Raw genomic sequence first — 23,562 nt, 5'->3', positions numbered from 1 at the left:
TATTTGGCAAATACAGTAATTTTAGGACTATACTCATATGCTGGAACCTGTAGTGCAGTACCAGCCCTCATTCAAGCAAAGCATTTACAAAAGGTTAGGATATGGAACATGTGCTTTACATGGCTGTGGAAGTTATATTAGAAATGGACCAAAATATCTTACCACCTAAAGGCAGCATGTTTTTCAGCTCAAACTAGGGCTGGGTGATATGGCAAAAAAATATATATATCTTTTATTGCTAAATCTATCCCTACTCCTGCAATAACCCCCGCAGCTGCCAGTAGCTGTATATACTGGGTCAGTACAGTGTCTGTAAAACAGCACCAAGGCTGGCACAGTGTACATGGAGGAGATTATACAGAGTCTGTACACACAGTGGTACCTTGGTTTAAGAGTAACTTTGATTGAGAGCGTTTTGCAAGAAGAGATCAGTTTTTCAAAATTGTGACTTGGTTTAGGAGCATTGTTTTGGTTTAAGAGCTCCCTGTAATGGGTGGGAGAGGGGAGCGGGGAGGGGCATGATCTGCATAGTGGGGTCTACAGCCCTGTACTCTGACCCAGGAAGTCTTCCTCACCTTCCAAATAATGGCAGATCCACTTCAGGCTGGGGCTTGCATTAGGGGACAGGACTGTGGAGGTAATCTCTTTATAGCTGTAACCCCCTCTCTCCCCGGACAGAGTGCTGCATTTATGTGCCCACATATGTCCTGCTCATTCCTTAAAGGGGTTATCCAGCGCTACAAAAACATGGCCACTTTCCCCCTACTGTTGTCTCCAGTTTGGGTGGGGTTTTGAAACTCAGTTCCATTGAAGTAAATGGAGCTTAATTGCAAACCATACCTGAACTGGAGACAACAGTAGGGGGAAAAGTGGCCATGTTTTTGTAGCGCTGGATAACCCCTTTAATGCTCCTTGCAGTCTCTGTCAGTCCTGATTGGTCCATACTAAACACACCTCCCTTCTCCATTGCTGTCATGTGACCACACAGACCTCTGACAGCAGCCCTGCTTCTCTATTCTAGCCTGTTGTACTACACTTTTGCATTATGGGGGTCTGCAGCTCCATCCTGTATCAACAAACTGCTGCTGTGTTATCAGGTGTATGCACTTACTAAACATTATACTCTCCATTCTGATTACTATACTGTACAGTAATTGATAATATCACACATTCAGCTGCTTGTTTCATTAGTTTTACACGTTATTCAGAATCTAAAATCATTATTTTTCGGACATAGAAAAAAATTGTTTACACCTTCTTATGGAAAAAATTTGCTTTGGTTTAAGGGTGGATTAGGATTATAAGCATGGTGCGGGAACGAATTATGCTCGTAATCCAAGGCGCTATAATATTTTTTTATAATAAAATATAATTATATATATATATATATTATATATACACACACACACACACACATATACACATACATATGCACACACCTTATATGGAGGAGACTAAGATTACAGTGATACCAAACATTTGAGGCCTCCTGATCAGAATTTGATTAGAAACATAGAAGATCAGCAGAAAAGACCACCTGTTCTAGTCTAGTTTTGAGTTCTTCAGGACATGGTGGCTGGAAACTAGCTGCAATCACTGCACACACAAAAAGGAGAATCTGCTTTATATCTTTGCCTTATTCCCTCAGAAGTCACCCCAGGATCATATAGTGCATTAGGAAGAAGCTGCTGAGCCAGTTCTACTTTACACTCCACTGATGGTATACACCCCTGGTGGCTGATCGACCATTTACGAAGGAGCTGGAGTCAATCCCTGAGTAAATTCAGGAGGTTTACCGACTCCACAGCCCTGCTTGTGGCCACCACTTGTAACCAGTCTCTGCTCAGAATATACACCATTAACAACAACCCTCTGATCTATCCTTCAGCCAATACAAATCCACTGAATTATCCAGGGATTGAGTAAAATTTTCTCTAACTTCTCTATCAGCTCTTTATGGGGAACTGTATCAAAGGCTATGCTGAAGTCCAGATAGCTGATATCCACAGCACCACTTTCATCCAAACACTTGTAACACAATCAAAGAAGTCAATGAGATTGGTCTAACACAGTGCTTCTCAAACTGAGGTGGGCCTCACCAGTGAGGCGCCCCCTAGTTGTTGGTGAGGCCCAGCGGATGAGCCAGTATTCTCAAAATTAACAATGATCTGCACAGTCCTTTTGCTTTTTGCAAAAATCTCTACTTTAGCAACATTATTAATTTATTTTGTACTTAATTTATTAGTATCTAGTATGGGAGATGGGTGAAAGGTAGCCCTAGCATTCTTTTCACCTTTTAAATGGACTTTCACTACAGATGGTGAGGCCCAGGCACCCTCTTGGTCAGTCTGGTGAGGCCCAGGCATGTCTTGGTCTGCTAGGTGAGGCTCCAGTGGAAAAAGTTTGAGAAGCACTGGTCTAACATGATCTGCCCACAGTAAAGCCATGCTGGTTTGGATCCATCAAATTGTTGATTCTTAGGTGATACATTATCTTTTTTTTTTTTTTTTTGAGTTTTAATCATTTTTACTACTACAGATGTTAGGCTAACTGGCCTGTAGGTACTTGGCTCTTTATTATCCTTGTTGTGGATGGGTATAACATTGGCTGTTCTCCAATCATCAGAAACATCTCCTGTTAGGGATTGGTTATACAGATATGACAGAGCAATTGTTGTCACAATCACAAATTTAAAGCGTAACTCATTTCAGGGCCATTTTTTTTTAAAAAAAACATTAAACATCAACAATTCAAGCGATTTTAAGAAACTCTGTAATAGGTTTTATAAACCAAAAGAGTTTCCTTCTGTACTGAAGCCTCATCCTCCCCCCTCCCTGCAGAAGCAGCAGGATTTCTGTGTCCATTATGTGGCTATGGAGAGGGGAGGGGCTGTTAGCAGTGACTGAGCACGGAGCAGTCTTGCAAAGCACAACACCCTGCAATCTTCTCACAGTAAGTTCATAGATAAGCACTGACCTTTCTGACCCCAGAATCCTGCGGTTTAGGTGCCCAGAGAGTCTACAAACAGCTGACCTTCATGTCACCTCTTCCTGCTCCCTCATCTCCCTCGGCCCCTCCCCCCTCCATAAGAATAGAATGAAAAGAGCAGAGCCCGTCTTCACTGGCTTCTCTGTAATGAAGACGTGTTTGCCTGATAATGCGCAGATAAGAAGTCAGGGGGGGAGGCTGGGAGATTGCTTCTTGAGTACAGAAGGAGGCTTTTTTGGCTGATAAAACCTATTACAGAGTTTCTTAAAATCGCTTATACTACTGATTTCTGCTATAAAAAAAAAAAAAATATGACAGTTACGCTTTAAGTTTAAGAACCCAGGGACACCATCTGGACCCAGCCATCGCCTTATTCAACTTTAAATGGGCAAGTTCCTCTGCAACTCAGCCTCTGAAAACACAGGAGCTGAAGCTATACAACTGGAAGCTGTGTCCAACCATACTGTGATTGTGAAGGCCACCTTCTGAAAACACTGAGCAGAAGTAGATATTATCTTATACCTTATCTCCATCAACAAACATTCTCCTCATTACTAAGGGTGCCTTTACACAGATATTTATCTGACAGATTTTTGAAGCCAAAGCCAGGAACAAACTATAAAACAGAGAGCAGGTCATAAAGGAAATTCTGAGATTTCTCCTCTTTTCAAATCCATTCCTGGCTTTGGCTTCAAAAATATGTCAGATAAATCTCTGTGTAAATTCACCCTTACTTTAGCAAGGCTGCAGCTATTCATCCTGTCACATATACAGCTGAAGGTTTTATTCACCATTTCTTCCTCTTTTGAGGCTTTAGCAGCATTATCTGCTTTGCCTACTGTATAATTTCATAAGTCTCTCTTTAAGCTACATTTCCATTTTTTGTACCTCTTATAGGTTGCCTTTTTTCCTTTACTAATGGGGTTTCCTAGGAAAAAATGATCACAGTGGTCCCTCAACTTATAATGACCTCAGGTTATTCAACATACAATGGTTTTTTGTGGACCTTTGTAACTTGAGACCACATTTTCCTGTACTGCTATGTGTGTCTAATATCTCCTCTCTACAGAACAGTCTAATATCTCCTCTCTACAGAACAGTGTGTGATCTGTACAGGACCTTAAAACCGCTCTGGTCCTCTACATAGAAAGTTATTTACTGTCTGTCTCCAGAAGCCTTCTGAATGTTGTGCTGAGTTACCTGCTTATTTTTCTTTCAATCTTAAAGTGTCACTGCTGTTTCAAAAACTTTTGACATGTCAAAGACATGTCAAAAGTTTTGATCAGTCCGGGTTTGAGTAATCACACCTGTACCGATTGGGAGATAGAGCCGGTAGAGGAACGCGCTTGGCACGATCTTCTCCCGCCTCTGTGTAACGAGATCAGTTAGGGACTATAATGGAGCTCTATAGAGCCTGACTGATCATGCTGACAGAGAGAGGACGCTCTTTCTTCCAGTCAGTACAGGTGTGAACACTCAGACCCGGACTGATCAAAAGTTTTGACACGTCTCTATGACAAGTTAAAAGTTGTGTGAAACGACAGTGACACTTTATATTTTTTCTCATTTTGGGATGACATTTTGGGGCTTCAGAATCAATTATCAGTTTTTCATAGAGTTTTGGTCTCAACATAATATGGTTTCAATATACAATGGTCATCCCAGAACCAACTGATGTTGTATGTTGAGGGACCAAATTAGAAGTAGGAGGTAAATGTGTCCATCTAACACTGAACTATTGCATAATTCAACATAATATAATGGTGACAAGAGAACTCCATAAATATGGAAAAATCATACCAATAATGCAAGGTATTGACAGAATCAGTACGGTATACATCCCAATCTCATACACAATTCCCCTTCTTACCGTTCCAACATAATCTCCTTTTCAAGAAGAAGTTTATCACTAGCTTTAGCAACGCGCTCCCACTCATTTGGAATCAGATGAAGTCCTGTCGAATATGTTGGAGCTGTAGAATAGTCTCTGACAAGCTGGAATACATTTCACCACAGTAAGACATACAGAAAAAGATATTGGTACCTCAATGCAACATACATAAAAAGTTACCTGCAGTTTCTCCATCCTCATTCGTATATTATCTGCATACTGTTGCTGTTGCAGCTTCCATGAGCCGTATCCTTCTGCTGGCTGGATGCCATAGATATCTGGTCGCCAGACCTGACTCTGCAGATGTGAGGACTGGGAGGCAGCCCTATGAGTTAGCTCCACACCTTCATTTTCCTTGTTCTCAGGAAGAGCCTTGTATGGCTCTACACCTCTGTTGATCATAGGTATAGGGAAATCTGTTCTACCATCTGTGCAAAGTGTATTTAACAAAGCAGACTGGTTCATGGTGGGTTCAATATTGGGCATTTCAAACTTTCTATTGTCTTCAGTTGTGAAAGGGTCTGCAGAAGACACATAGGGAAAGGTGTGTACAGCAAATTCTGGGGAAGGTCCAGCTCTATCATATATCCTTGCAGTACTTGAAGATGTTGCAATAGTGGAAGGCACAACGTGTGCTGTTGGAATAGTGACCTGGCTTCTGATCGGCTGGAAGGATGTACTACCACTGGCATTGCAAAATTCTAAAAATAAAAAAAAATTATAATTATAAAAACCACACACACACACCAAATGAGAACTTAAAAATATGTATAGCGTGATAGAGACTGTATATTAAAAAAAAAAAAAAAAAAAAAAAAAAAAGCAGTGCATGCATCTAAGGGCCCTATTCCACCGGACGATTATCGTTAGCATAATCGTTAACGATTAACGATCTCAAACGACCGCTATTGCGAAAGACCTGAAAACGTTCACTCATTTCCATGGAACGATAATCGTTACTTATGATCGTAATTGCGATCGTTTCTTCTTCCGTATTTATTCGCTATTGCGTTCGTATCTATTGCGAACGACCGAACGATGTCTTATTCAATGCGAACGATTTGCGAACGTTTTGCGAACGAGCAACGATAAAAATAGGTCCAGGTCTTATAAAGCGATCAACGATTTCTCGTTCGGTCGTTAATCGTTACTGCATTTCAACCGAACGATTATTGTTTAGATTCGAACGATTTAACGATAATCTGAACGATAATCGTCCGGTGGAATAGGGCCCTAAGGGTCCTGTTACACAGTGTGCAATCTGCCAAAATCAGGCCAATATGGCAGATTATTGTTCCGTGTAATAAAGAGAACGATTTGTCGAGGAGCTAGTTATTGGCCAATTATCTTTAAGAAAGTTTAAAAATCATTGGCCGTGGATCGCAATGTACAGTAGCTGATGACAGTGTAGCAGAAAATAACTATTTTTACCATGCTCCCCGGTGTCCTGCCGCCTTTTCAAAGTGCATCGCAACCACTGCTGAGGTTTCTGAAGCAGTCTCTGAAGTGACAGCTGAGCAACCACTCTATACAGATGGGTTTAGAAGCTTCCAACTGTGGCTGCAGTACTTACTTACTTGTCCTGCTCCCCCGCATTTCGCATTTTGAAAAAAATCTGATGACCTACTGCTCCCACCGGAAATAGGTGCTCAGCATAGAGTCTATGCTGACCAGTCTTCCTATGGAAACAGCACATTTTCGGATATTATGAAAAGACAGAGTGGACAGAGAGGGCGAACTGGGAATCTGCAGTGGTTCCTCGGACATTACCGACATGTTACCCCAAGTATTGCTGCTCCAACTGCTAGAGTGACGACACTAGAAAACGACTCCATACAATCTAGGCACCAAATGATAAATCTGACTAAACTCATTGACGACCAGGATAATTAGGGAAAAATAAATAATATTCACATTAAAAGGCCTTCCTGAAAGGGGTCCTCAGTATGATTTACTGTGCCGCGTGACAACCATATTTAATAAAGTTACCGGTAGGCGAGGGGAGGCCACGTTTGCAGTGGACAGTTCTTCAGGTTGCAAGGGCCCAGCAGGAGAAGGGTACGCTGAGAGAGACACTGCGGGCTACATTATTACACAGATGAGGAAACTATACAAAAAGGCGACCAGATAACTGAAAGAGGATATTTGATTCAAGGATTCTGTGATTAGACTGCTCCCAGATGTCACTGCATGCACACTCTACATGAGGAGGCTGTTACAACTCTTGTTGGCACGTATTCTAAAAGGTGGCGCCACTTACCCCTGGGGACACTCGTTCAACGTGATCAGACGGGAAGCTTGTACCTACGTGCTTAAGACTCCCGAGGACTTGCCGGGTAAGTTTTCATTCCTTGATACTCTGTTGCTATTGGTCCCACACTGGTTAGCAGTGAAACACCCTGCTGCGCAAGTGTCATGCTCCCATCCTAGAGACGATACCAGCCATCACCAAGGAACTCCGATCTCACTGGTCCAAGAAGAACCAATGAGCCCAGATCTGTTGGTTGGTTTTCAAGGAGGCCTGAATTCAATATCACCCGGTTGGGACAATGTGTACAGAAGATTAAGTTTTGATCCCCGGGGATTGTTTATTCTAAGTTGAGAAGATATGTGTGGGGACTACCGGATCTTTAGGGATGCCACTGTACAGCAGTGATTCTGAATGGGAATAGCAGAGGTCCCTTGGACTAAACGGCCTAATGGGATAGCGCTAGCTTGTACTAGTTAGCTACAACGTGACTGATTAGGGAGGGGGGAGGTATTGGATAGGTAGACAGTATTTGGACAGGGTTTGTCAGTCTAATGAGGACAACCCCTGCAGATTGAGTACTGCCATATAAAGTGATACCCTAACTGTGGAGGTGGTCTATTCTTATTTGGGGTTCTTCTTCCATCCCTCTCTCTTTCTAAAATTTTCTTTTTCCTCTCCTTATCGTCGGGCCCTACCCGATTTTTTTTCTACTTTCTTTAATAGGATCATTCCTGCCCTGGCTTTTGACCCCCACATTGATTCACTCACTCACATTTGCACCCATGCATTCACTTTCAGCCACTTCAGCCCTCTGCGTGTCATTCCTTCTTTCTCCTCCTTATTTTCCTCTCCTCTGGGATTCTTGGATTTCCCGTGTCTCACTGGTCTATTTAGGTGGTTGGAGTTCTGATTGGTTGTAGTTTCTCGTGTTAAAGTAACTGTAACTAGTGTGAAGTCATTGCTCAGTTGATCTTGGGTATCTGTCACTTTTTCCTGATAATGTTTGTGTGTTATGCTAGTTTTCCCAGTTGTGTGCCCTTAGGGATTCATGCTCCTCCTCTCACCTCCTTTAGGGGCGGGGATGTGGATCTCTGCAGCATGGTTAGTCTATAAAGAGGGTCGCAGGTCACCGACTTCCCTCATGGCTTTCTGTTACCTCACATTTCCCTGCTATCTGCGGTGTTCTGTGTCTCTCTAGGGAGGTATCCCTTAAGGTTTCTCTTCTAGTTCATTCCTTTTTTCTTTCCCTTTCTCTACTGTTCCCCCTCCTCCTTGTGTCTCTTATTACTGAATATGCCTCCACAATCAATGGAGTTGCAGGTGGGCTCCCTTAATGTGAAGGTGCTGCATGATACAGGTAAACACTTCATCCTATTGAATCTCCTGAAAGAACAGAAGCTGCATAGCATTCATTAAGGAAACCTATATAGCGAAATTCAAACCAATTACTCTGACTAATGCCTTCTTGTCTTCTGCCTATCATATCTTCTCTCTGACCACTAAGTCCTGTGGTACAAGCATTATGACTTTGCCATGGGAACACGTGGAGAAATGCTGCGAGGAGGAAAGTAGGATGGTCCTACTCAAGGGCTGCATCGCTACGCATACTTTTACACTTGCGTCATGTATGCCAAGGTCAGGCCCTTTCCGTGATGTTGGACACATTGGATGACTTTGTGGAAGGGACTTTAGTATTGGGTGATTTTAATATAGCTCTGGACCCAAGACTGGATACCTCCTCTGGTTCCTCCTAGATCAGTTCCACCGCCTTCAGACGAATTAGACTGACCCTTCACATACATAGGCTGGTGGATACATGGCGGATCTGCCATCCATCAGAGAAGCACTATACCTTCTACTCGCTTGTACATACTGTCTTTTCCAGATTTTTTTTTTCTACACCACAGGTATCTTTCCCTACGTAAACAAAGGAGCATTGATAGTATAACATTTTATGATCATGCTCTGATTGTTCTAACACTGGACATGCCCTCTCTCCAAACCCCGCAATGGCGATAAAATGCTTCACGACCAGGTGGTCCAGCAGGGAGTTAAGTCGATATTAAAGTCCTACTTCCAAATGAATGATACTTCTTGAGGTATCACCGCTGTCTGTCTGGGAGGTTCACAAGTGCATAGTCAGGGAAGTGCTGGTCCCATCTGAACATGGATTTAAAACTAATTTTCAAAAATTTTTGCGACACGCCTGTCCCTTCTGTTGGGGGGAGATCAGTCATCCAGACCAAGCAGGTTTCACGTCAGGGAGAGAAGCAAGGGATAACACCATGAAGGCGGTTGACCTAGTCCACAAAGATTGGGTTTTTGGTCTGCCTACGATGCTTCTTCCAACCGACGCAGAGAAAGCGTTGACCAGGTCAATTGGTCCTTTATGGTGGAGACTGTGGGAAATGGTCAGAACTTCCTGAACTGAGTAGGGGCGCTGTAGAACACAGCTTCTGCGCGAGTCAGGGTAAATGGTCTCCTCTGTGATGAATTTCCCATCAGGAACAGAACTAGGCAAGGTTTTCCTCTTTCCCCTCTGATTTTTATTTTAACCTTAGAGCCTCTCTTTTCTTTGCAAGGTCAAGGTGAATCCAGATGTTGGGGGGGGGGCCGATGCATGACACCACCCACAAATTGGCGGCATATGCTGGCTATGTCCCTTCTTTGAATAGTTAATCTTAAAATTGGATAAGTATCTGAAATCTTCCAATTCCTACATCAAAGTTGGATGTTTTCAATGCTGGTCTTCCAGATGGGGTGGTGTCAGCACAACAAACATCCTTTCGTTTTTTCTGGGCCCAAACGGCAATTAAGTACTCAGGCATTTATCTGCCAGTTGTCCTGCGTAAATTGTATTCTAAGCTTTTACCTCTAACTATCCAAAATCCAAGCACAGTGCGCCATGTGGACCAGGGGCTACTTTTCCTGATTTGGCAGATGCTTGACATTGAAAATGATGATTCTACCCAAATTACTTTAATAGAATAAAGTTCATTTGGAATAATAAACTGGCCTGCCAATTCTATGCTGTCCTAAGTCTCAAGGGGGAATGGGCCTTCCGGACCTTCGCCTACACCACCAGACAGCCCTGTTAACAAGGGTTATAGATTGGTGCAAGCACTGTACGACTAAGCCATGGGTACAAATAGAGCAATCGTTTACCGGCATTCCCCTCTATTGCCTTCTGTGGCTACACATCCAGCATCCAGTCATTACACTTGCACCCTACCATAGGACCAACCATTGTGGCCTGTGCAACATCGCTTAGCTGCACACACATGCTGCCCCCGAGGTCTCCCTGCTTTCTGATTTAGGACAATCCTGCTATTCCCACAACTTTGCACAATTCTGTCTTCCGGAGGTGGATTACTGTCACTGTCATTTTTTTTTTTTCAGAAATCAATAGTACAGGCGATTATAAGAAACTTTATTAGGTAAATATGCCACTATCTGAATTCAAGAAAACTTTCCTCAGGTCCCCCCTTCCCGCCTCTTTCTCATTCACTGCTCATTATCAGGAAATCTCAACTCTTTTACATCAGTCAAGTCCTGTGTAACCTATGGAAAGGGGAGGGGGAGATCAGAGAGGTCAGTGCTGACTTTAGAGCAAATAGCCCGGTAATGTAGCTGTAAAGTAACTCTTTGTTGTCCTGTTTTGGTGCCTCATCTCCCTCAACCATTCCCCTCTCCATAAGACAACCATGAAGACAGGGGGAGAGTTTCAAACTGCTTTTTCATGATAAAAATGCATTTTTCGGCTAATAAACCCAATTACAAAGTTTCTTAAAATAGTCTGTACTATTACTGCAAAAAAAATAAACAAACAGTGACACTTTAAAGCAGGCAAATTTAGAGTTACTACTTTCAAAGCAGGTTCTGAGTGGCTGACCCCACTCATAGTTACTGCGTAGTCTGGGATTAGTGACCAAGTACCCATGGGACTCTGGAGAATTTCGCAAGCAAGACACTTTCTTTATACCTTCCCAATGCCAACTTCACACACCTTTCGAATCTCTATACCTTGATAATTGTGTATAGAGCCATTCACTCTCCTTGACTTAAACATTATTAATCTACCCACCAGAGCAGGCCCCTCAAGAGTTTTTGCTCAAATGGGAAGAGGATTTGGGCCTAAGCCTCACTTCACACAGAGATAGGGTGTTCACCCTAGTCCACAAGTCAATAATGTGTTCCAGATATCAGGAAGCAGGGTATAAAATACCCACCCATTGGTACAGAGCCCTCACCAAGCTCCATGCTATTTAGCCCAATGTGGATCCGCAGAGGTGTCCCATGAACACATTTTTTTGTTCTTGTCCAGGTGATTGAACATTTTTGGCATGTGGTGAAGAAATTGATTAAGAAACAAATGTCTCCTTTGAACTTTTTCCTGCACCACTGTGCGATCACAACGGCAACTAACAAGAAATCTCTTTTAAGGTTTCTGGTCATGGCGGCCAGAGTTTGCATTTTGCTATGCTGGGGGGAGAAAAAAAAAAAAAAAAAAAAAAAAAAGATACCCTTCCCTCATTTTACTGTGGTTTTCCAGAGTGAAAGACCTGATGCCCATGGAAGATCTATCTTCATCCCTTCATGATAGGAATTCCAAACAACATGGTTTGTTTGGGTGGAATACAAGAGCACTCCGGGATATATTGTCAGAACAAGACAACCCTTGAGGTACTGGGCCCACTATCAAAGGGCAAAAAAAAAAAAAAAAATACTATTGGTTTCTTATTTAGAGAGGGCTTCATTTAATTCCGATTGGCAGAGACTCTTCTTCCACAAGAGTTTTAATAGGGTTCAGGATCGCTCAATCTTTTACACATAATACAATATTTCCTCTTAAGGGGGTGACATATTTCTATACAATATAAGTGCCCTGATGAGAAACCTACCGACCCATCTGTGCTGTCCTGCAGCAAACCCATCCCAAAGAACTGCAGTTTGTTTTCCATCTGTTTACACTTTTTTCACCCCAAATTAGCGTTGTACTTTGCTTTTATTTTACCCTGTAGCATGAAGATGCACAGTGGACCTCCGCCCCGCATCATGTATCCATATGATACCAAAAAGGAAGAACACAGCATATGCAAACAGGCTGCACATCAGGAATGACACTCCTGGTGATGGCAGGAAACGTGGGGTGCTTTTCCCACTTGACCATTTCTATTTCTGACATGGTGATATACTGATTTAATTAATTATGGTATGCATAACGCATTATTTACCATATTTTTTCTTCTATCACATTGTTTTATCCAGTCAGCGTTCCATGTTGTATGTTAGCAGAATACAGGTAGTGATGTTTTAAATGTTTTTATGGCCCAGCAGGAAGCAGGGATCGCCCATTCGCAATTGCATCACAGGGTGGGGGGCTGGTGTTTTGGATGCAATCCCTCCACTAGACCCCAGGTTATGGCTTTGGTTAATTAGCCAGCACAGTGATCAGCCCATGCTAGCTAATAGCAGGCCAGGGGCAGCACTGTACAGAGAGGGCTCGCATTGTACAGCTCTGTATCCCTCTTAACCCATGACGACGTCCCTGGACGTCAAAATTACATCATACATCTATTCAATATTGTATAACTATCTCCAACTAATGCATCTGCAGCAATAATAACCACTCCCATCATGCTATGAATGTGAAAGCCTGATGGGAGGGGTGTCTTGCTGCAGATACCTGTCCTAATTACAAATATAGCCTTGTTACTACTAACGTAACCAAGTTATCTGTAGCTTTGATAAGACTACCACATTCCCTCACTTCCATAGCAAGATGGATTCACTTTCACAGCCAGATAGCAGCCAAGGCCCACACACAAGGGGTTAATTGACTTAATCGATTTATCTGACAGATTTTTGAAGCCAAAGCCAGGAACAGACTATAAACAGACAACAGGTCCTTAAAGAGAACCAATCACCTCAAATTAACTGTCCCTATAATAAAAGATTATCTCTCCCTAAATCTATTCCTGAAGATACAGACTGCCTGTGCAGTCTGTATCTTATGCTTTTACCTAATCCTGTATAGCGGAGCAGTAAGGGCGGGGGCGGCCATCTTGATGACGTCAGAGTGGTGCGTTCCAGCGCTGGAATGCAAGGGACGTAATCAAGATGGCGCCCGGCTTTACTGCACCGCTACAGAGGACTGGGTAAAGTATAAGATACAGACTGCAAAGGCAGTCTGTATCTTCATGAAGTTTATTTCTGAAGATACAGACTGCCTGTGCAGTCTGTATCTTATACTTTACCCAGTCCTCTGTAGTGGTGCAGTAAAGCCGGGCGCCATCTTGATTACGTCCCTTGCGTTCCAGCGCTGGAACGCACCAGTGACATCATCAAGATGGCCGCCCCCCGCCCTTACTGCTCCGCTATACAGGATTAGGTAAACGCATAAGATGCAGACTGCACAGGCAGTCTGTATCTTCAGGGACAGACTATAAGGCCCAGTTAGAATAGACATACACAGCGATCTCGCGCTGTATAGCGCGGGATCACTGTGTATTTACAGAGCGGCGGCAAAGGCTCATGGGAGCCCTTCCCGCCGCTCGGCATGCCGGGAGCTTCCTGAAAAGAGAAATGTGTATATTTTAAAAACGCGGCCGTAAAATTAAATAATTCCAATTACAAATATTAATAAAATATTAATTTACAGCTAATTATCAAAAAAAAAATTTTTTAATTTCGGCCATGATTGGTTCTCTTTAAGACTTGAGATTTTTCCTGTTTTCAAATCCATCCCCGGCTTTGGCTTCCAAAATCTGACAGATAAATCTCTGTGTGTAAACACATCCTTTTGTACAGCCATCCTCCTAATATGCAGGAGAATAGGATTCTTGCCACACCCCACCCCCCAGCTGCTAATTGACAGGTGACTTGACTATACACAGCATGGACAGATAACTGCCAGTCAGCAGCTGGTGGGCAGAATTTTCTGCTACTTATGAATATTAAGGACTATTGGGCTCATGCATATAATAAAGAGGACTACTTATTGTCCATGTTATTCTGGAGGAGCTCTCTGGATCAGCTGCACAGAACAATGTAAGTGATACATCATTCTGTCCAGCTTCTCTGTCACTTGTTTATGCTACTCTTAGATAGGACAGTATAAATCTGCTGACAGTCTCTTTCAACAGGAGCTGCAGTTACAGGTCAGCACCATTACGAAGTAAACAGAAAAACTCCATTCACTATGTAGTGAAGGCGATGAACAATCAGTAAATAGCTCGTCAGTTTATTTTCTCCGTCAATTTTGCATCAATACAGGGTTAAGACACCGAACATATTAACTTACCATCAACATGTTCTGAAGAAGAAATTCCTCCAGGGAGGCTGGCACCTTTCTGGGTTTCATGAGCAGGAATTCTGCTAACAGGTTTTCCAGACACCTGGGGAGTCTGCCACTCTGTGTAGGAAGAACCGCTCCTGTGTTTAAGCCCACTTACTGCAACACAATAATACCAGGTTTATAAGCCTATAAAAAGGCATGAGAATCACACCAAGAAATGTACAGAGAAAAGATCACAGACCTGCACCACTGGGCTGTGGGAATCCTGAGTCTTTGTAGCTATCCAGAGCCGCCATTGTGTCCTGTGGAGCTGGTAACTAAACATAAAATGTTGCATGTTACCACACATATGCAAGTTACAAAATAGTAACACATAGCATGAATCTCAGCTGTAATTCACGTTCCAAACAGCTGACACTGTTAGATGCTGTTAGGTTCAGAAAACACATGGTACCTTTCATATATCTGGCCATTCAAGTATACAGGAGAGATACATGCCGGCTGAAGGTGTATGTCCACCTTTAGTCAAAGGCTTGTACAGCCAACAATAAAGGGGCATTCACATGTTCCGTGCACGGTCCGTATATACAGGCGAAGTGCTGCAGAATGGACTTCTGAACTTCCTGCATCATCATTCATAATGATGCCAGGAGCTCCAAAACTGTTTAAATCTTTGTGCTACTGTACTGACATAATCGCCTGGCTGTCTCAATACAGTAGAGTGAACATTTAAACAGTTTTTGAGCTCATGGCATCATAATGATACATGCCAATCCTTAATAATCCTTTCTGTTGCATATTTTTTTTTTTTAAATCCTTTTTTTAATTATTTAAGTCAATGGAAAATGGATACTGACAGATGGCCTACCACTGCATCAGTTTTCCCCCATAAAACAAATCTGTTAAACGGACAGCAAAAACACACCTTGAACCTAGCCTTAAAGGAGAAGTCCGGCCAAAATTAACTTTTGATATGTTTTTACTTATGAAAAGTTTGGCTCAGCCAATCGCGGCTGAGCAGCCGATGACGTGGCAGAGGGGGGCCGGCACTCAGGACGGTCAGAGGGAATCGGCCCGGCCGTCCAAAGATGTCTTCAATGACTGAAGATTGGAGACGAGTCGGCACGTGACAGGTATGTATAGTGCACCACACTTCCGGGTACACGGGTGGGGGGACACGGGGAAGGGGGCCATTCACAGACAGTTGTATAACTTTGTAATGTGTGTTATTCTGTGAATAATTCTTTACCGCCCCACTACTTACACTTTAATTTAGTAGATCAGGAAGTGTTAGAATTCTCTCAGATCCAGTGACGTCACAACGAAAGGTGTAATTCCTATGGAGTGTCCAGCAGGGGGCGCTCTCTATATAGAAGTCTATGGGACTTTATTGTTTCTATGGATTTCTATGTAATGTAATGTAATGTAGTGTACAGTGCTTTATTGAATGAATACATCTATGGAATACTTTCGGGAGCCAGTGTCCTCGCTCCGCAAAGTATTGCATAAATGTATTCATTCAATACATTAGGATATCACAGTAAGCCCGCCGATCCGCCGCATTCCCGCTGCACGCCGATCCGCCGCATATACACTGAACTACAGCTCCCATCATCTGCTTATAGTGTGCCGGCCACAGCAGGCTTTAGGACCATGTGAAATCCCGGCTTGTATAGGGCGCTTATACATGCTGTTTATATTATGATGTATATTTGACCTTTGCATCAGTTTAGCTATTTATATACACTCGAGGCGCCACTTATATTTATGCTGTCGCCCCGGAAGTGATGAGCCATGATGTTATTCCATATACTATTTAAACCCCTGCTTCTATTACGTTTTGTAAACTTGAGAAAGGCCACCTTACATTTGGTGGCCGAAACACGTTGTTGCATTTTAATAAAACTCCTTTCTATGAAGTAACCACTCCAACCTGTGGTCTATCGGACACCAGCGCCCTATACAAGCCGGGATTTCACATGGTCCTAAAGCCTGCTGTGGCCGGCACACTATACCACTTATCGTACGACTCCCTTGGACGTACCCCGGCAGGAGCTGCGGTGTTCATTCTACTATGCCCGATATAGAGTTGTGCCTATAATTTAGCACAACTCTTCTAGGTGAGTGTTACACATTCCCACTGTGTTAGACACTCTTGCCATCTTTTATTGCACCAGGAGGCGCCCCCGCTCCCTTCTTTTCTCTCCCTTTCATCATCTGCTTATAGTATGAACAGGTGATGGGAGCTGTAGCTGGGTAATGGATATCACTTGCCTGTGATGCCACTGCTTATGGCGCCGGGCGCAGGGGGAGCCGCTCAGTACACAGGAGCGCTCCCCCCTCCTCCTCCTCCTCCTCCTCCTCCTTCCGGGATACCTTCTCCCTATACCACTGCTGACTCCCTGCCTGGCCGCCGCTCTCCGCTCTCATATACCGGCTCCCGATGCATCAGCGCGGACACCAGGAAGCATCGGGAGCCGGTACGGCCAGGCGGGGAGTCAGCAGTGGTATAAGGGGAAGGTTCCCGGAAGGAGGAGGAGGAGGGGGGAGCACTCCTGTGTACTGAGCAGCTCCCCCCTGCGCCCGGCGGCATAAGCAGTGGCATCGCAGGCAAGTGATATCCATTACCCAGCTACAGCTCCCGTCACCTGTTCATACTATAAGCAGATGATGGGAGCTGTAGTTCAGTGTATATGCAGCGGATCGGCGGGAGTGCGGCGGATTGCCGGGCTTACTGTGATATCCTAATGTATTGAATGAATACATTTATGCAATACTTTGGGGAGCAAGGACACTTGCTCCCCCAAAGTATTCCATAGATGTATTCATTTAATAAAGCACTGTACACTACACTACATTACATAGAAATCCATAGAAACAATAAAGTCCCATAGACTTCTATATAGAAAGCGCCCCCTGCTGGACACTCCATAGGAATTACACCTTTCGCCGTGCCGTCACTGGATCTGAGAGAATTCTAACACTTCCTGATCTACTAAATTAAGGGAAATAGCCCTACATGTGCATTTCCCATAATTAATGTACATTATAAATTTGTATAACTTTTCATAAGTAACAACATATCAAAAATTTATTTTGGCTGGACTTCTCCTTTAAAGGGATACTCCAGCAAAAAAAAATAAAAAAATTAAAATCTGGTATCAGAAACTGGTGTCAGAAAGTTAAACAAATTTGTAAATTAATTCTATTAAAAATCTCAATTCTTTCAGTACTTATCAGCTGCTGTACATCCTGCAATAAGTGGTGTTTTCTACAGGGCTGTGGAGTCGGAACTAGTTTTGGCTGGAGTCGGAAAAAATCTACCGACTCCAGCTTTAAAAAAAAAAAAAAATCTTAGAACAATTTAGAATTGAGTTTTGATATTAATAAATTATTATTAAGGACATTGGCACTATTAGATAAGGGTGGTCGGGGAAAAGTTGTCAGTCACTATTTGGCAGTTTGTTCTTGATCTGGAAGAGTCCATTGTGTGGGGGGAGATCTGTTCTGTTCTCTACCTGGATGCTGGATGACTGTATATGAGCAGCAGTGTAATATTAAGATATCCTGTGCAATATAGAGGAGGAGGCGAAGACATAAGTAGTGTAGCAGTAACCTCTGTCCTCAATGTGGTGTTTTTCTTCAGTGTTCTATGGCTACAGCTGTGTGTGTGTGTGTGTGTGTGTGTGTGTGTGTGTGTGTGTGTATGCTATGGCTGCCGCAGGATGTATGTGTGTGTGTTATGGCTGCAGCAGGCTGTGTATGCTATTGCTGCAGCACGCTGTGTGTGTGTGTGTGTGTGTGTGTGTGTGTGTGTGTGCGCGCTATAGCTGCAGCAGGCTGTGTGTGTGTGTGTGTGTGTGTGTGTGTGTGTGTGTGTGTGCACGCGCGCGCGCTATGGCTGCAGCAGGGTGTGTGTGTGTGTGTGTGTGTGCTATGGCTGCAGCAGGCTGTGTGTGTCTGTGTGTGTGTGTGTGCGCTATGGCTGCAGCAGGCTGTGTGTGTGTGTGTGCGTGCGCTATGGCTGCAGCAGGCTGTGTGTGTGTGTGTGCTATGGCTGCAGCAGGCTGTGTGTGTGTGTGTGTGTGTGTGTGCTATGGCTGCAGCAGGCTGTGTGTGTCTGTGTGTGTGTGTGTGCGCTATGGCTGCAGCAGGCTGTGTGTGTGTGTGTGCGTGCGCTATGGCTGCAGCAGGCTGTGTGTGTGTGTGTGCTATGGCTGCAGCAGGCTGTGTGTGTGTGTGTGTGCTATGGCTGCAGCAGGCTGTGTGTGTGTGTGTGTGCTATGGCTGCAGCAGGCTGTGTGTGTATGTGTGTGTGTATGCAATACGCACAATGTGACTTGGAGCCAATATGGATAACACAATGTCGCAATAAAGACCGATTATAAAGCAGGAGACTGACTCACTGTTTGCGGTCTTCGTTTTTCTTTATTTTCATTCTTGTGTCCATAGTAAGGCTGAGGAGGCTTAGAGGTGTGCAATCATGGAGCTGGCGTGGGTCTTGTTTGCCACGCGACGTTTCGAAGGCGTGTCCCTCTTACTCATGCGTTAGAGGGACAAGCCCCTCAAAACGTCGCGTGGCAGACATTGTGTTATTCATATTGGCTCCAAGTCATATTGAACAAAAACCTAAAGTGCCCAAAAGAAGGTAAGTCATATTGTGCGTTGAGTATATAATGACCAGTGGAGGTCAGGATTGATTGAGCCAGACATCCTATATTGTTCACGTGCAGATATTTTTGCATGTGTGTATGCTATGGCTGCAGCAGGCTGTGTGCGCGTGCGCGTGAATAGTTAGAAACATAGAAGATTGTCAGCAGGAAAAGACCACCTGTTCTATTTAGTCTAGTTGTGAGTAGTTCAGGACATGGAAGCTGGAGACTAGCTGCATCCACTACACACAGGAGAAGGTGCTTTTTATCTTTCCTTATTCCCTCAGAAGTCGCCACCAGGATCATGTAGGACATTAGGGAGAAGCTGCTGAGCCAGTGTGATTAATAACTCCCCTGGTGTATGACTGCCATTTATATAGGAGCAGGAGTCGGAAATCTGAGTCGGTCCTGATAAAATTCAGGAGTCAGAGTTGGAGTCGAAACTGCGGCTTATCGACTTCACGGGCCTGGTAAGAAAGTTGCAAAAATTTGTAAATGACTTATTAAAAATCTCGATTCTTTCAGTACTTATCAACTGCTGTACGTTCTGCAATAAGTGGTGTAATCTACATTCTGACGCAGTGCTCTCTGCTGATAAATAAGGCTGAAAACCGGGTTTCACAGGTGCAGAGGCGAATACATAGTTAGTGGATAGAGAAAGAAATCCAGTACACACCGATGCGCGTATCCGAAGTGAGGGCCCTTTGGGGTGTGTACCCTCCTACTGGCCGAGCCTGCACTGCATGTCATCAGGGGGAGGTACAATTTAGACACAGGAGCAGATTAATTACAGGTGCAAATGTGAAAGTACTAGAAACAGCAAAACTATAACTTAAAGTGACACGGTCACCTCCTTTTTGCATTCTGACATCTCGACACAGGTGTTAAGGTTAAATTTAGCGTTTTTCATACCTTATTTCATATCATACGTCATGGTCTTTTTTCAAGTAAAAAGTGTCCTTTATTAACTGCAGTTTGTATTAAGTGGGCGTGGTCTCACAGCATCAGTGCCACTTAGCCCCGCCCACAACTACACCGTTGGCCCCGCCCCCTCACCGCCCATTGGAACAGGCTGGCCGAAAGGTCTAGACCCCACCCCCTTTACATCGGCCAATGGGCATCAAGGGGGCGGGACCAACGGTGCAGTTGTGGGCAGGGCTAAGTGGCGCTACTGCCGCGAGGCCACACCCATTTAATACAATCTGCAGTGGATAAAAGGACACTTTTTACTTGAACAAACACCATGACGTATGATATGAAATAAGGTATGAAAAACGCTAAATTTACCCTTTACACCTGTGTAGAAATGCCAGAATGCACAAAGGGGGTGACAGTGTCACTTTAAATAAAAACACTGAGATTGTGCGTTCATTTAAACCCCCTGTCATGGACAGAGGTGGCAGCAAAGAGCACTGTGTCATACTGGAAAGAATACACCAGTTCCTGCAGAACATACAGCAGCTGATAAAAACTTTAAATCCTTAAAGTACTTAATAGAAGTCATTTACAAATTTGTATAACTTTCTGACATCAGTTAACTCAAAAATATATTTTTTTCTCCAGAGTGCCCCTTAAAGGGAACCAATCAGCACAGTTGGGAGAGGGGTGGCAAGTAGTTACCCAGGCAGCTCCTTGTCCATGTCTAATCACTGCTCTCTGCCTGTCAGCACACTCTGCGGGGATGAGTGACAGGCAGAGAGGCCTGTTACTGGCGCCTCTCCCTGTCAATCATCCTCACAGAGCGTGCAGAGAGGGAGAGAGTGGTGACTAGACACAGCCGGGGAGCAACAGAGAGGACTACCTGCCGTGCGCCGGGGGATTAAACTTTATTTTCTCCGTTATGCAGCTGCTGCTGTGGCCAAGATGTGCCGCCAGCTGCACAAAAGCTTTATACTGTGCTCCAGGGAACCAAATCAGCTCAATTGGGCTGATTTGTTCCCTTTAACTCCTTAAAGGGGTTGGCCACTTTATAGTAAAATTGTTCAGTATACAGTATTAGTAACTGTGCCCATAGCACTTACTGACAGCTAGTGATGAGCGAATAGTGAAATATTAGAATATTCGATATTCGTACCAATATCTCCCGAATATTCGATCCCATTAAAGTCAATGGGAACAAGTATTCTATTATTGAAAAACATCTGTTTGACCACTTGGAGGTAAAAAACGGAAGCTGGGGGATTTAAACGTTTATCGAATATTTGGCGAACTATTCGATAATATTCGATAGATCGAATACCTTACTATTCGATCGAATATCTATTTGATCGAAGAGTATTCGCTCATCACTACTGACAGCAGCTCTCAGTGTACTTCATATAGCTAAAATCAGACAACCCTTCAGCAGGCTGGAGTGCCCTGCTTTGTGGTGAGTCATGACGTACCGATATGTCATGGAATCCTGTCACTTAAGGACCCATGATGTACCTGTATGCCAGTGGGTCTGGGCGCGCTATAAAGTAAGCTTAGCAGCTGCGCTCACTTCATATCACGTGGGGACCGGCTCCTATATGCAGCCAGGTCTTCATTGTTAATAATGGCCCGCCATGAACCCCAGCACTTAACAACAACCAGCAGTTTGATGCGGGGGTTCCGAACGTTCTATCTGACTTTCGGAGGTCACTTACCTTCCTCCCGCTAGTCAGATCGTCAATCAATGCATAGAGTCTGGAATGATCGCAGATAACACCGATCAATGCTATGCTATGGCATAGCAGTGATCAGAAAGACAAAATGAAAGAAAAGGCGGGGGCGCCTCCTGGTGTAGTATATCTAGAAAAAAGGTATTTTAAAAGAAAAGGGATGAGTAGCACTCACCTAATAGAGTTGTGCAAGTTTATAGGCACAACTCTATATAGCACATAGATATAGAGAGAGAGAGAGATATATAGATATATAGATAGATAGAGAGAGAGAGAGAGAGATAGAGAGAGATAGAGAGAGAGAGATATAGATAGAGAGAGAGAGAGAGATATAGATAGAGAGAGAGAGAGAGATATAGAGAGAGAGAGAGAGAGAGATATAGATAGAGAGAGAGAGAGAGATATAGAGAGAGAGAGAGAGAGAGATATAGAGAGAGAGAGAGAGAGAGATATAGAGAGAGAGAGAGAGAGAGAGATATAGATAGAGAGAGAGAGAGAGAGATATAGATAGAGAGAGAGAGAGAGAGAGATATAGATAGAGAGAGAGAGAGAGAGAGATATAGATAGAGAGAGAGAGAGAGAGAGATATAGATAGAGAGAGAGAGAGAGAGAGATATAGATAGAGAGAGAGAGAGAGAGAGATATAGATAGAGAGAGAGAGAGAGAGAGATATAGATAGAGAGAGAGAGAGAGAGAGATATAGATAGAGAGAGAGAGAGAGAGAGATATAGATAGAGAGAGAGAGAGAGAGAGATATAGATAGAGAGAGAGAGAGAGAGATATAGATAGAGAGAGAGAGAGAGAGATATAGATAGAGAGAGAGAGAGAGAGATATAGATAGAGAGAGAGAGAGAGAGATATAGATAGAGAGAGAGAGAGAGAGATATAGATAGAGAGAGAGAGAGAGAGATATAGATAGAGAGAGAGAGAGAGAGATATAGATAGAGAGAGAGAGAGATATAGATAGAGAGAGAGAGAGAGAGATATAGATAGAGAGAGAGAGAGAGAGATATAGATAGAGAGAGAGAGAGAGAGATATAGATAGAGAGAGAGAGAGAGAGATATAGAGAGAGAGAGAGAGAGATATAGATAGAGAGAGAGAGAGAGAGATATAGATAGAGAGAGAGAGAGAGAGATATAGATAGAGAGAGAGAGAGAGAGATATAGATAGAGAGAGAGAGAGAGAGATATAGATAGAGAGAGAGAGAGAGAGATATAGATAGAGAGAGAGAGAGAGAGATATAGATAGAGAGAGAGAGAGAGAGATATAGATAGAGAGAGAGAGAGAGAGATATAGATAGAGAGAGAGAGAGAGAGATATAGATAGAGAGAGAGAGAGAGAGATATAGATAGAGAGAGAGAGAGAGAGATATAGATAGAGAGAGAGAGAGAGAGAGAGATATAGATAGAGAGAGAGAGAGAGAGATATAGATAGAGAGAGAGAGAGAGAGAGAGATATAGATAGAGAGAGAGAGAGAGAGAGAGATATAGATAGAGAGAGAGAGAGAGAGAGAGATATAGATAGAGAGAGAGAGAGAGAGAGAGATATAGATAGAGAGAGAGAGAGAGAGAGAGATATAGATAGAGAGAGAGAGAGAGAGAGAGATATAGATAGAGAGAGAGAGAGAGAGATAGATATAGATAGAGAGAGAGAGAGAGAGATAGATATAGATAGAGAGAGAGAGAGAGAGATAGATATAGATAGAGAGAGAGAGAGAGAGATAGATATAGATAGAGAGAGAGAGAGAGAGATAGATATAGATAGAGAGAGAGAGAGAGAGATAGATATAGATAGAGAGAGAGAGAGAGAGATAGATATAGATAGAGAGAGAGAGAGAGAG

The 23,562-nt window shown here is 43.4% G+C and overlaps 1 protein-coding gene across 2 annotated transcripts in view; it reads right to left on the bottom strand.

Moving 5' to 3' along the window:
• Window positions 1-23,562, bottom strand: part of CEP85 (centrosomal protein 85) — a 48,771-nt gene that overhangs the window by 15,685 nt on the left and 9,524 nt on the right. For both annotated transcript variants that reach the window (XM_069972598.1, XM_069972600.1), the window contains exons 2-5: window positions 14,669-14,744; window positions 14,434-14,583; window positions 5,060-5,580; window positions 4,859-4,983 (exon numbers count right to left, since the gene is read on the bottom strand). In XM_069972598.1, coding sequence (XP_069828699.1) covers window positions 4,859-4,983; window positions 5,060-5,580; window positions 14,434-14,583; window positions 14,669-14,723 — 851 coding nt within the window. In that variant the 5' untranslated portion in view covers window positions 14,724-14,744. The remainder of the gene's footprint in view (window positions 1-4,858; window positions 4,984-5,059; window positions 5,581-14,433; window positions 14,584-14,668; window positions 14,745-23,562) is intronic.

The sequence above is a fragment of the Dendropsophus ebraccatus genome, chromosome 5 (assembly GCF_027789765.1).
Source record: "Dendropsophus ebraccatus isolate aDenEbr1 chromosome 5, aDenEbr1.pat, whole genome shotgun sequence".
Classification (NCBI taxonomy): Eukaryota; Metazoa; Chordata; class Amphibia; order Anura; family Hylidae; genus Dendropsophus; species Dendropsophus ebraccatus.
The sequence above is the reverse complement of the archived record's forward strand: the minus strand, read 5'-3'. Positions and strand labels throughout refer to the sequence as shown.